Raw genomic sequence first — 14,727 nt, forward strand, 5'->3', positions numbered from 1 at the left:
TTCATAGATATCCTTGCGAAGTGAGAGTTCGATCGGTTCCACTCCAACCCTGCAGAAGACACGGCAAGAAAAGGAAAGAAGACGAGCCAGATACCATTAGCAATAAGAAAGATAGTTCCAAAAGCACTGCTGAAAAAATAGCGGACCCAGGACGCGTACCAGGACACCAAGAAATACCTAGACCGCAAATGAGGGACTCCCAACTATCCCTGGAAATGGCGTCTATGTTCGAAGGAATGGATGCTCAATTACAAAGCTCTCAGGTGTCCTCCACTGTTCTAGACAGTCCAGTGTCCATGTATCAAGGATGGAGTTACCAGAATGAACAACAGTGGGGTAGAAACGGTTGGCTCGATCAGCGAAAAAATAATTGGTTAAACCCGTGGAGAGAATACTCGTTCAGTGGTCTGGACAGAGACGCAAAAGTTGACCCAGATAGTACAAGTCTAGACGATATCAGGCCTAGGAGCACCGTTTCTCAGGATGAACATCGACCAGGTTCGCGAAATTTGCCTAATTCCACCATGGACTCGCCGAGGAACTGTTATCCACACTCACCGAGAGCTCATCCTATTTCACCAAGGAGCTCTCATACAGGAACACCAGGGGATATCGGTTACTCCATGTCTCCTAGAGGATGTCCAACTACACATCAAGACCAAAAAATTGCTTCGCCAAGAAGCTCCGGGTATCCGGACACGGGCTACGGCCATCCACCTCCCAATTCCAAAAGTTATCCGAATATGTACGACACCAGGCAGGGTAGTACATCCCCGAAGACAAGCTGTACAAATTTTCCGGTCCATTTGGATCAGAGGAACGCACTCAACCGAACGAATCATCATCATCAATCGCACAACGTAAATAACATTCGAAACGTTGGACAGAGCTGCGATCAGTCGAAATTGCCGTACTCCAGACCTGCGCAAGATTCTAGTCAGCAAAAGTACCCTACCACGCAGAACTACTTAGAGGCTCAAAAATCGCAGATCGAACAACCTTTTGTGAACAGGATACCAGGCCATTATCACCCCCCTCATACCGCGCAGTCCGGTAGAAATCTTCCATATCAGGGCCAGCACGATTCAAACGCGGACATGTTCACTGGCCTGTCGGTGTCTTCTTGCATGGGCAACACTAGTCACAAGCCGTTCAGCGCCACGAATGCGGATCTATTGCTACACAGCTCGACGCATCTTCCGCCCAACAATCCACCAAACGGCACTCAGAGCTTAGGATCATTCGATCAGAGAAAATATCGGATGTATAAGGTTCCTGAACAAAAGACACCCGGAATTAGTCAAATGTCACCGGCGCCCTCTGACCAAGTGGGAAGCTGGAACATGCTAGGTACTTGGTACCCCGACCAAAACAAACCTTTCGATCAACAACAGATTTATAACGATCAAATAGGTCCTGATAGAAATCACCAGCAACCTACAGACCACCAGAAAACATTTAATTGGAACGATAGAGTACCGCATCCGGACCAGTCGAAACCACCTTGCTGGGAAACACCCTCGGATCCTTCTCCGTTCAGGGTGCCAAAGGGCAGACCACCGTCGAGGACAGCGTCAAACCAGAATCCAAACACAGACAATACATATCAAAATTCTTCCAATAGAACGTTCCTTAAGCCTCAGGAGCCGACGCGGAACGGTGTCTACGCGGACAGTCCAAGCAACAACGCGGTGCAAAGCAGCATCACGACACATCAAGGTAACCAACGAAGAACAGAGTGGCCGGAAGATAAGACGAAGGAGAGTTTCCACGATTCCAGACAAAACATCGCGAATTCAAACTCGAACTGCTTTCCATGGGCCGAAGAGATGAAACAGGTGCAAGACTTCCACGGGATGCCGGGCTTGGGACATCCTCACGCTTCCTTCCCACAATACGGACTGTATCCAACATACCCTGTCTTTGACAAACCATATTCTAATTCTTGGGAAGGCTACAACTATCACCAATCGTATCCACACCATCAGGCGCCGGAATATCCACCTCAATTCTATCAGCAACCAAAGAGAGAGGCCTGCTTTCCTTCGCCTCAATATCCCTATCAAGGAGTGCCCCCGTATCAAGGTTTGAATCCAGGTTGGGCGAGATGGGACACTCCTCGCTGGGATATTTACGGACCACCACCCTACTTTCCGGTGTTACCAGAGCCTCCTCCAAAAGCAGAACCACTAGGAGAGGTAGCCGACTATTCCGACAATGAAGAGTGCTTCAAGGATTCGCAGATGGGTGGAGTTGCCATTGCATTGAGCCACGGTAGCGTGTTGTTCGAGTGCGCCAAGCACGAGATGCATGCCACCACGGCTCTCAAAAAGCCTAATCGTCTGAATCCAACCAGAATCAGCCTGGTCTTTTACCAACATCGTAATCTTAACCGACCAAGACACGGATGGGACGAATGGGAAGAAAAGATGCGACTCAGGAAACTAGGTGTTGCGAGTACCACCACCACCACTACTACTACATCATCGTCCACTTCGCAATCACTGTCTACTCCATCAACTCCAACCAGTCCAGCCAGTGCAATCAACACCGAAAAATCCACTCCGCTACCTTACATACCCAGTGTTCCTAGTTCTCAGTTCATGATGAGATCGCCTACGTATACCACCATGACCTGGACCACACTTTTCCCAATGCATCCGTGCATGATAACTGGCCCATATCAGGAGGGAGGGGCCATTGGATGAGTAAACGTCGAAGGGCGCGATTCCAGCCATCGATGAGCAAGAACCGTGCCAGGAATCGATCGAGCGATCTCGTCGGACTGATCGAGTGAAAAAGTGGGTTTCAAACGACACGAATCTCACTTGACGACGCTGTTCCGTGCCGTGTAACTTCGACACGAAGAACGTGAAACGAGTCACGAGAACAACGAGAGAAACAGAGCAACAAGCAGCTAACATTGAGAGGGGATCAACAAGCAAAAAGAGCAAACTGTCATCATGAGAGGCTTTCTATCGCAATTCTATCAGGTCATCGTCCTAGATGTGTATAGTTGTTATTGACGAAAAAAGACAAAACGAAGATGAAGAAGAAACAACACGTTTGCACTGCCATTTTTCTATCTCACGTTTTTCGGGGAATAAATAATAAACGTAACAGACAGGGGAAACAAAGGAGAGGCAAGAAAAGTTAGCAGCAGGTGACTGGTTCGCAACGCAGACGTTTCGTCGCGGGATTCAATTTTAATCGGGGCTTCCCTTTTTATATCGATCTTTTACACGAATCACGGTAAAATGTTGCGAGCGAACAAGAAAAGGAAATCAGATCAACAATGGATATCGAACACGATGAAGATGTTTGGTATCTAGAATGGCAAATTCAAGGCTGAAGGTGGAGGAGGAATACGAAGCAGCTGATCGACAGAGACGTGTCACGCGCTTAGAGAAACACTTGATCGCAATCGAGGCTAATTTTCACGGTAACTGGATTAACAGCACAAAAGGGCGATCGGCCACGTTCTTTCGAAGAACCAGTGTTCTTTTCGAGAAATGACTTCGAATATGTTATATGACCTAGAGTAGAATAAATGGAAAGTAAAAATATGGGAAAAAGGACAAAAGAAGAAAAAACGATGTAGAAAAGTAAGATAATGAAAGGAAGACGAAGAACGAATGAAACGTATCCAATTATATATCTTTGATTCTTTTTTTATTTTTTCTTTCTTTTTTGTTATTTTTAGGAAAAGGTCTCGTATTCTGGTAGAGTCGTAATCGTATTTAGCTAGTCCATGCCTAGACGCGATAGATAATTTTTTTCTTCGCAATATTTTAACACACGGCACACGGAGTTGCAAACATGTACGCTGATAGCACGTGCGCGCTTGCTATGATCCATTTTTGTACAAAGCTGGGTCAATTTTGTAACTATGAGAGTCGATCTGCCGTTTATTTTTCCGCACGTTCTCCTTTTTGTAACACGTGTACCCCATTGTTGTTGTTGTTGTTGTTGTTGCATCATCATACACATACATGTGCATCATGCAGGACCAAAATCGTCCTTAATTCTAATTCGATTAATCGGCGCCATCGTAGTAGATTTTTATCCAACATCATCCAGCCCATAAATCATCTAAAACGCCCACAAATCATAACTCCAAAAAATCGAACGACGATATGCATATATAGTTTCGGGTGGATCCTTTGTAAAAGTCGTCTGGATAATCTTCGATGCTCCACATGGAAAAACGGAGCTCACACATAGACACGTTACACACGTACACGCGTATAATACATATACTGACACGAAAATGATCTCAAGTTTTTAAGCTAATTAATTAAACGGTAAATATCAACGTTTAATGTATTTCTTTTCTCTTCTCTCTCTCTCTCTCTCTCTCTCTCTCTCTCTCCTCTTTTTCTCTTAAATTTCTCTCTTTCTTTTGCACATATTATCTAAAACCTTTCTTTCTCTCGTTTTCTCTCTTTTCGTTCGTCTATTGTACATTGTGCTTGTTAATCATCGTATTTATTTCGTAATTCACTTGCACGTGCTTGCATCCGTAGCTCTATCCTATTAAATCGATTACGTAAAAAAGATTCAAGAGCAAGAACGATGTGACGAGGAGGCACACACAGGCGATTCGATAATATAATATGTATATATAATATATGTGTATAATATATATATATTATATATATTATATATATATATATATTATACATATATATACAATAATTGCTATAATATTAATATCGAATTCTCGGGTCGGTTCAGTACAAACACACACAAATATACACATCATATACACATGAGAGAATCGTGAGATAATTTTTTAATATAGAATATCGAACTGTGAGGGGGAGAGAAATGCGTCGGTCGTCGTGGTGCCATTTCCTTCGTCAGCTACGTTCTTCCCATTGTTTCTTTTTTGTTCTCTCTGTTTTTTTTTTTTTTTTATTCATTCTCCAAGCCCTTTAGAGTCTATAATCGCGATTCCAGGTCCACGATCAAATCTATGGATCTCGGGTATCCTGATTTATGTTATAGATATATATATATATATATATAAGCCTTTCGAGAGGCGATCTTCTCGAGCGAGGAAGACACGCGCACAGAGATCCAATTGTTTCGCGGTAGATCACAGCGGCCAGCCGGCGAGGTTCGACGTTATTTAACGAGTGCCAGTGTTGGAAGATGAGCCAGAGAGTCAGAAAATGAAAAAAGAACAAAAAAAAAAAAGAAAGAGTAAAAACCGGGAGCATCCGTATTAATCGTACGCGTCGTTCGAACGATCCCTATGTTTTCTTACATAGACCAGCTACATTTGGCGTAGCTACCTCGAAACATCCTTCGCCACTTCCGGCTAGATCCACTGCTTTTCCTTCAATCGTATTGTTTTTTTTTTTTTTTTTTTAACTCATTCATCGATCGTTTGTGACTCGATCGATGAATACCAAAATCAAAAAAAGAAAAGAATCGTGGTATCGAACGAAGGGAAGGAGAAGGCAGAGGTGGAAAGGAGAATTCAGACGATCAATATTATTGTCAATATTATTGTCAATATTTAAGGTTCTTAACATTGTATTGACAATATATATTGATCATCTAGAGGATCTTGTACGTACAATAATGTTGAGAACCCGAAATATTGACAGCAATATTGATCGTCTAAACGCTCCTGAAGAGGTCTTTTTAATTGAAAAGAAATAGCTAAAATCGAGGGATATTTTGCTCGATGATAAGACCGAGGATGAATCATGATCACGTGTTAGTTTTGTTTAATTGGTTCATTGAATCGAAACAATCGATCGATCGGTTTCTTGCCTTTCGAAGTTTCGATTCACGACCACGCTAACGCGTAAGCGTATGCGTGGGGAAGAAATCGAAAAGAGAATCGAATAGAAAAAGGAAAATCATGGTTGTTCGTGGAAAATCGATGGGTCTGCACGATAATCGACAGAGAGGCGCTACTATTGTAAGAAGAAGGGTGGTGAAAAAACGCGTCCAATCCTCGCCCATCGAAGTATTATAAGAATCATTAATATATTATCATTCATTATTATCATAATGTAGTAGTAATAATAATTATTAGCGGCAAACAGTAATAATTAGTAATATAATCTAATTTAATCCGACTATTTATTAATTAAGTTTTGACAAAACGCGTTGGTCTATTATATTTTTATTATTATATTTTTTGCTGTACTATCTTCCTTTTTTCTCCTTATCTTTTCCTTTCCTCTCTTTTTCTTCGGTTTAATTCTTGTTTCGTAACATTGAACGATCGAGTTCAAGTCGAGAGTACGCACCAAGCCTTTCCACTTATTTCCCATTTTCTTTTCTTCTTTTAATTTTGTGTTCTCGCTTATATTCTCTCTCTTTTCCTCTCTGTTTTCTTTTCTTTTTTTTTTTTTTTTGTAAAATTGTTTAGCACGAGCGTGAAACAATATCGTCGATAACACACTCGTACCTTTTTAAAACGCTAGTCGTCCCTTTCGTTTTCTAAATTTCTTTCCTTAATCGAGTCTTCTTTTTTCTCGTTTTATATCTCGGTATCGTCCTTCGTTTTACCGTACGACGAACTTTTATTCGCTAAGAGCATAATCGTTCCTCCATTTTTAACGCGCGACTCCGCAGTCTCTACGTTCTAAAGTAGATGATATCAAATAAATAAACGGTGAATAAAAATCGACTATTTTTCTATTAGACGAGTACCATTTTTCGATTAGGTTTTCTAATACCGAGAATCGATCTCAGCCAGTCAATTAAACATCTAACAAACAAAAAAAAAACTCACAAAACCAAAATAAAGAAATAAAAGTTCACGCTGAAATCGCAAAATACATTTCTATTTTTTTAACCGTTTTGAAAGATCGTCCTATAAAGAAAGGAAACAAAAATGTAAGCTTGGTTAGTCATCCAGTTCTTTCTTCTTTGCAAGCAAATGTTTCGATCACAACACTCTTCTTGTTTCTTACGAACGATTTGCTAACGACGAATGTTTCTGCTCGATCGTGAAGCGTCTTCGGCTATGACTTCACCCCATGTCGATCTTCATCGAAGACTATTCACGTTCGATTTCGTAGAAATGGTTCTCTGCTTTCGAACGCTCATGCGACGGTTACAATGAAATTAAAACGATACAAATAAGAGGAAACGCACGGTGAAACCAGAAAAATGATTGGACGAGAAAAGAATGTTTTTATGAGATTTATTACACACTCTCGATCGTAATCTATCGATTTCGTATAGATCTATTATCGACAACTATTCGTACTTTTTACAATTTGTTGAATTAGGTATTTTAAAATAGATGAATTTTAGAGATAATGAAATGAAGAATCAAAACGGAACCAGTGATTATAATAATCTTTTTTAGATTCGATTTATCATCGATGTTAATTCTGTCTCAATTTTACAAACAATGAAGAAACGATACGTTTACTTATTTTATTATTATATATGTCTCAGAGCGATCGTCAGCCGTGGACGGATCGTCGTTTGAAACGCTCCTGTTCCTTTCACATTCGCACACGTTTCTTTCCTCGATCGCGATCCATGGATCCGCTTAGAATGATCCGCGCGAGGCACACAGGCAAGGTTTTTCTCTCGTCGACTTCCGAATGATTCTCAGTTGCGTGCGTGAGTACAATGTTAAGGAATGTTTGAGAAAAAGAAACTAAATAAGAAAAGGAACAAAAGGAAAAACGAAGAGAAGAACAGGTTTCGTCGCAGGATTTTTCGAAAGGAATATTTTCATAAAAATCATACGACGAACCGGTTGAACTTCCAGTTACGATCGATAAACAGAACAAACGTAACAGGACAGGACGAAACGGAACAGAAGTGAAAAGGGAAAATCGGCTAGTTATCGTTGCTGTTCTTTTCTTTTTTGTATAGGATGCGTGGAAAAAATTGTATCGTCACGATGCCAAAATAGTATTAAATATTTGCGGTAATAATTAAGGCGTAAGAAGAGGAATCGCTAGCTGTTGTACTCGATGATGATTGTCGTGTGTAGCGAGAGCAGGAAGAAAATGAATGTGACGCACGCGAACGAGTTTTATTGCCAATACTGTACCTTTTTCCTCTCGAAAGGAAGATCGGAAGTTGGATGAGAAAATCGATTTTAGCGTCGATCAGGGCATGATTCGATAACGTGATTGTACGAACGAGGTGGAATGAGAGCAGGAAAAAAAGGAAGGATGAAAGAAAGAAAGAAAAAGGTTGAAAACTGTATTTTTTCTTCCAATACCAAAAAGATGCCATTTTGTTTTGTATGAAAAAACCTATAAAAAAACTCGTAAAAAAAAAAATATATAAAAGGAAGAAGGAGAAGTAAATGAAACGAAGGAGATATGGTGAGAATGTGTAGGAATTAAATATAGGAGGAAGTTTGGGGAGGAGTTGAAGCCAGGCGGGGTTGAACAAATTTTTTAAATAGTTTGTAGCGAGCGTAATATAACAATTGTAATAACAGATTGCAGAACAAATTACAAAGATGCAAAACAGATAAATATTTACGCAACAAATATACTTGATGTATATCTGTCTCGTGAGATGAATAATAATAATGATAATACTAATAATAATAATAATAATAATAATAATAATAATAATAATAATAATAATAATAACAATAATAATAATAATAATAATAATAAAGTAAAAAAAATAAAAAAGAACAAAAAAGTAATGAAACCACTTGTCCGCCTTATGAAGCCAGAATAATACAATAGGTGATCGATCGATAAGAATTGACAAAACAAAATAAAAAAAGTAAAGTAAATTAAAAGTAACAGGTTAATTAACGGTAAGTGCGAAAATCGCGAAACGCTTGTCACATATTTATGTTTACCTCTTAAATATGTATATGTATATATTTAAGGAAACTTGTATGTACATACAAGCTCGTATATACATACAGAGTGTGTTACACCGTTAGAAACAAATAAATAAATAAAATCGAGTAGAGAATCAGAAAAAGAGAGACAGGTAAAAAATGAGGGAATGATAAAAAAAGCGTTGCTCGCAATTTTTGCACTTAGGTACCAAAACAATATTCCCTGGATCCCCCGAAATAGGGCATACGAATATAGCGCTACGTATACACCGGTTACATATGTGTACATATATTTTTGGATAAAGAACCCAGAAGAAAAAAAAAAGTTTTAAATCGAAATTCGGACCGCGACGCAAATCATGAAGTTGTTTCGATGGATCGTTTCTCGACGCGATGATCGTTTACGAACGAACAAATATTCAAAACGGAAAACGAATAAACAAAAAAAGTAAGAGTTGAAGATTGCATGGTATAAAAAAAATTGAAACGAGTAAAAAAAGTACTATGATGATGATTCTTTTCTGTTTCTTTTCATAATTTTCCGTGAAATCGATTCGATTATTGGTATCATATTATTCGCGATCGTATTCGTTAAACGATCTATGACGAGAAAAATTGTCTCCTTCAATCGTGATTGCAGATAGTGCATCGAGAATAAACGAAATGAAAATGGAATAGGTATCACGAAAAAAGATACGAGACAAAGATATAATTAAAAGATAATAAAGCATAATGGAATGGGGGAGACCCGAAGTGATCTATCGAAAAAACATTCCCCATGCATCCGGTCCAAAAAAATGTATTTATGAATATTTATTTACGCGAGACTAAATGAGATGGAAAAAAGAGGAAAATGATGAATGAAAGAAAATCTAATATATTGACGATTTAATAAAATAGATGGTCATAAGTTTAAGATGTAAGTTTTATAATGAATATATATATTATATATATATATATATATAAATCTACATATATATATATATATTTACTTGTAAAGCGTTTTATTGCCTTTCGCCAAGTTCGATCGCGCCAAAAAGAGCCGAACGAGCGGAAGGGATAGCGAAGCAATGGTGGTCGAAAGAAATGAGGAAAAACTCATTCTCGATTCAAAAAAAAAATTTAAAAGAATAAGAAAACGTGGTAATTAAAAAATTATCTGTCAACAATGAACGTGAGCAAATGAAACGAACGTGAATATCCGCGAAGATAAAGTAATTAATTAATTAATTACGTCAGAGAGTGATCTTCGTTTTTTGTCGTACCATCGTGAACGTTGACGATGTAACTTATTATTATTACTATTATTATCATATTACTATTATTATTACGTATTGTATTTTTTTTTCTTATTTCTGTTTCCAGTCCATGTTTTTTAATTCTCAATATTACTTTTAGAACAAGCGACAACAAAAAAGAGAAATGTGACAAACGATAAAAAAAAGATCGAAGCATTGATCGCCGTGCATTTCTATTCCGATCGATCAACTGAAACGCGAAATACGTGACGAAATGCACGTGGATCAATTACGTAACAACAAAACACTAACATACAAAAGAAAAAAACGAAAGGAAAAAAACAAAATCACGGGTGTGCTTTTGAGCGATGAGAAATCAGACGTACACACGTATACACAGTACGCACACGTACAAATAAGAGGAAAAGACACACAGAGACACGGATACACACGTACAAACACATACATACACACCGTATGCTTAGAGTTTAGTAGCGATTTATAGACGATAAGCGATAGAGTAATTTAAACTGATCATTGCTATCGATGACTATTATTGACATAAGAGTACATTTAGACGAAAAATATGTTATTAAGTAAGATGTAATTGTCCTTTGTGAATATACATAAGAGAGAAATGAGAAATACAAGAAACTTTTATGATAAAAAGAGGACTTGATCATTTTTCGTATTTCGTGTAACCATTCGTCGAGAAACGAAATAAGACAGAATGAATGCAAAATGAAAAAAAGAAGGAAAAGAATTATTTTAATGTTTTCGCGCGTAGTTAAATGATCAACAACATGTACACATATTTTTGGACAGTTCTGTTGATCATTCGTGTACATGTTTAGGAGATATTATAAAAGCATTGAGAAGAGTCCATCCTACAGATACGTGTGAATGTAATAAATTTATAATGAATTTCTTTTACATACGATACGTGCCGATCATTAAATTGATATAAAAGATCATTTCAAACGATGTATAAGAACGATGACAATTTAGTTGAATCCGCGGTAAAAAAAAAGACCAGATATCGATCGATATTTCTCTCATCAATGTTAAATGTTCATTTGATTGATTGAGATTAATATAATCGATCAATTTGCTTCGATGCATCCATGGAATCAGATACTTGTATTCGCTCACATATAACTCATCGCATGTCATTTTCTACACGATCATTTCTCTTATTTATTGTAATAAAATTGCTTTTTCCATATAGTAAAGAATATGTAGAAGTTGGAAAAAAATTCGCTACGCAGATTCGATAAACAGAAGCATTAATCATGCATATCATGGTACAATAAAAATGTTATGTATTTAACACAAGTGTTAAATGAATTGTACTCACCGAATGACCCTATTCTCTCTAGACTCTTAAATTGATTGATTTGTGATAGCAAAGTGATTTAATTTTCAAAGCGTTTATCGCGTTTAGAGAACGTTCAAACTTTTTAACTGAACACGACTATTTTCCGATCACATAAATCGATCAATTAAATCGATCATTACAGTATTACTGCTAGTTTCCCGATAGTAGCCGAAATTCAACAATTTGAGTTTTTCTATATGAAAACCACTCCTCTAATAGATGTATTGATAGTGTTAAATATCAATGATTATAAATACTGTCGAGATTTTTTTAACATTGTAACTAACACTTCTACTTACAAACACGCGTCAACAAAATACAGACTTTGCTAATCAAAACAATTTAATTACACTTACATCAAATACTTTTCGTTAAATTAACACTATGTGAAACTGCTAAATATTCGAACTATCCATATCTACAGAAAGCGAAATGAAAATTTAGCGGTAAATTAGAAAGCTATATTATACATAATTTAATATTTTATGTTTCATTTACCATCTGATGAAAAGCGTGAAATTGAAGATGGTGAGCCATATTTTCAATATATACATACATTCATTGAATGTACCCGTTTAAGAATAAGGTCGCAATATTGATTTCAATTTTGATGTCAAGCATTGTAAAATACGTTGAGTTCGTCTTACAACAAATTTCCACGTTATCAATAGATGTCAGAAGTACAATACACATTATATAAATTTCATGGAATTTGTTTTATTATAATAAAATTTGTTACATTCATAATATCAATAGTTTCTTTTTGCTGTGCACTTTTTAATAACATCAATTAATATATAAACTTATAAGCGAAAAGATAATGTCAATAACTATCACAAAACAGTTACTGCAAGCAAATATTATATATTCAAGGAATCATCATTTACTTATTTTCTCCAGTAGATAATAAATGTAATTCAGGGCCTTGAGATTGTGTTACATTTGAATTTTTCATTTTGGTTTCCAATTCTAAAATAATATGCCTAATTCCAGGCATCCATGCACTACACAGACTAGCATGTTCCATCATTAATGAAACATGTATCTCATCAGCTTTTTTAATATTTCCCTCTCGTAAAGCTGGAAACAAATTTTCCATTGATCTTCTACCACTAGAAAAAATAATGCATTTAAGGAATAATTAGCCACAAAACTAACCTGTAGACAAATCTAAAACATTCTTGTATATCACATTGTTTAATTTATCTTCAAGCCATACAGTTTTCAATATGTCTAATCTCTTCTTTACCTCCTTAATTCTACCATTTTCCAATATATGCTCACTAATTACTGTTTCCAAATTTTTCAAAACGTTGTTTAAGGCTTCCTCTTTATCAATCACTATATTCTTTCCTTCTACATTTTTGTTTGAAGGACATAACAATGGAGGATGTGGAGCTGTTAATTGATCAGTCCTACCCTGTACATGTGGTGGCATGTTTAATGGCTTGTTTATAGAAGATTGTTTATCTACAGCTTGTATAGATCCCATTGGAAATGCTACCCTCTTGTTCAATACTCGCTTAGTAGGTGTTGTAGAACTTTGTCCAGTACAATATATCCATTTCGGAGGATCGTTCCATCCAGGGTCATGACCTAATAAAACTTTTTGCATAGAGCGGTTCTGATCTGCAAAATAAAATTACATAAAGATAATGAGACATATTACTAAACATATTTCTGTATCATACACATTATTATTGTTTATATTAAATATTACAGAGAAATAACTAAATACATATGTCAAAGTATCTATATTACTTGTTTCCTTTTCGCTCATCTGTGATTGTAATGTTATGGAATTCTATATTGAAGGAAATGTCAAAAGAAAACGATAAATAGAGTAGAACTGATTTAGGATTAGTATTAACGTTAAATTTGATAAGCACACTTATAAACTGTTATAAGCGTATTTACTTATACAGTATGATCGTAAACATATTAACGTTGAATAAGTATAAAATAGACTTGATGATATGACATTATATGAGATTTTATATCAAACGTTCTGTAATACCGACTTCGAAAAAATCCTGTGGAAACTTCCCTCACCCTGCCACCAGGGGTCTACAGCAATAGTGAGCAATTTGGTTAGTTTTTCAAACTTTAATATATCAAAAAGTGCTTTTTACATGAGTAAAATGTTACAAAAGAAATGTCGCAAAGCATTATAAATATTTTTAATTTTATCTTAGGATTAGACCTACCTTTAATTTAACAAAAACTCCAGAAAACTTCATCTTTTCCATTCTGCGATTCGCCTAAAGCTAAACCGATGAAGTTGTCGATGAAGAGCATTTTTTCTGATTTCGATGATTTTGGAACATGTCATAAGGTTCGACATTTTCAACAACTGTTATTTGTACATATAACCGGTGGTTGTCTTTAGTTTTCGAATTCTATACAAAAATATCCCACCGCTCGGCCTTAGTTTTCAAGCTGAGTTGGGTTAACAGTACTATTAATTCAGCCGCCTCACAACAGCCGGATTAATACTGATACTATAACCCAACTTAATTTATGTTGTTTGAGTTAGGGTTAGATTTAACTCTAGTGGGCAATTCGTGAAATAAAAATGACGAGGTTTTTTGAGATTTTCCCTAGAGTGAGGTTAATTTTAGGTTTAGTTCTAAAGTAAAATTGAAAATATCTATGAACTCTATATTATGTAAATCTAAGTTTATTTAAACAACATTCTTTTGTACTATATGAAATACTGCATCTTTATTTTAAATGCGTTGGAAAAGTTTATGAAAAAAGTAGTTTAATTTACATCTTTTACTTTCAATATCTGGTGGCATTAAATGTAAAAATCTAATAAATCGATCATAGCGTTATGACTAACGGCCAATGTATAAACTACACCTTTGGAACCTTTTTTAATTTATTTATTATTATTACAATATTATTATTACAATATCTTTTCATTATTCATTATTATTATAATATTTTAATATATACATATAAACATCTACTTATGCTTAATATTACTTAGGATATATTGCTTTATATACATATACGTACATACATATAAAACGCAAAGTATTTTTATGTTTGTTCGCTTATAACTAAAGAGCTACCGATCCAATTTAGATTGCGTTTGCAGCATTTGATAAAGAATGTGATTTAGTCGAAATGGCACTATTTATTATCTCAAGTCTCCAAGCGATAAAAGAAAACACCAAAAAATTTAGAATGAATAAGTTACACATTCATTGGTGACGCAACGGCAAGGGATAGCCCGAACAGACCGATCGTCATTCTTCGGCTGTACTCGGAATAGGTTCGAATGTTGTATGCGATAG

General features: G+C 36.2%; 2 protein-coding genes across 11 annotated transcripts in view; one reads left to right on the forward strand and one right to left on the reverse strand.

The window, feature by feature from the left end:
• LOC100642293 (DNA N6-methyl adenine demethylase) overlaps window positions 1-10,713 on the forward strand; it is a 143,637-nt gene extending 132,924 nt beyond the window's left edge. For all 8 annotated transcript variants that reach the window (XM_012314604.3, XM_012314603.3, XM_012314602.3 and 5 more), the window contains one exon: window positions 8-10,713. In XM_012314604.3, the coding sequence (XP_012169994.1) occupies window positions 8-2,708 (2,701 nt within the window). In that variant the 3' untranslated portion in view covers window positions 2,709-10,713. The remainder of the gene's footprint in view (window positions 1-7) is intronic.
• A 1,406-nt stretch (window positions 10,714-12,119) lies between these two features.
• On the reverse strand, window positions 12,120-13,915 carry LOC100642531 (steroid receptor RNA activator 1). 3 transcript variants are annotated; one of them, XM_048411084.1, is made up of 4 exons: window positions 13,184-13,438; window positions 12,927-13,051; window positions 12,581-12,842; window positions 12,120-12,502 (listed from the first exon to the last, which is right to left on the reverse strand). In XM_048411084.1, the coding sequence occupies exons 1-4, from the start codon at window positions 13,200-13,202 to the stop codon at window positions 12,306-12,308; spliced, it is 603 nt and encodes a 200-aa protein (XP_048267041.1). In that variant the 5' UTR covers window positions 13,203-13,438; the 3' UTR covers window positions 12,120-12,305. The 3 variants fall into 3 exon arrangements, with proteins under 3 accessions (XP_048267041.1, XP_012169997.2, XP_003399533.2); XM_012314607.3 differs by lacking the exon at window positions 13,184-13,438 and adding an exon at window positions 13,630-13,915 and having other exon boundaries at window positions 12,581-13,051; XM_003399485.3 differs by having other exon boundaries at window positions 12,581-13,051; window positions 13,184-13,434.
• Between the last annotated feature and the right edge of the window lie 812 nt (window positions 13,916-14,727).

The sequence above is a fragment of the Bombus terrestris genome, chromosome 12, assembly GCF_910591885.1.
Source record: "Bombus terrestris chromosome 12, iyBomTerr1.2, whole genome shotgun sequence".
In the NCBI taxonomy this organism is placed as follows: domain Eukaryota; kingdom Metazoa; phylum Arthropoda; class Insecta; order Hymenoptera; family Apidae; genus Bombus; species Bombus terrestris.

Bases quoted from the DNA above. Each gene is read 5' to 3' on its own strand.
- LOC100642531 (XM_003399485.3), bottom strand. The intron at 12,503-12,580 runs GTTAGTTTTGTG...ATTTGTTTCCAG, and splicing joins TGTTTTAGATTTGTCTACAG to CTTTACGAGAGGGAAATATT.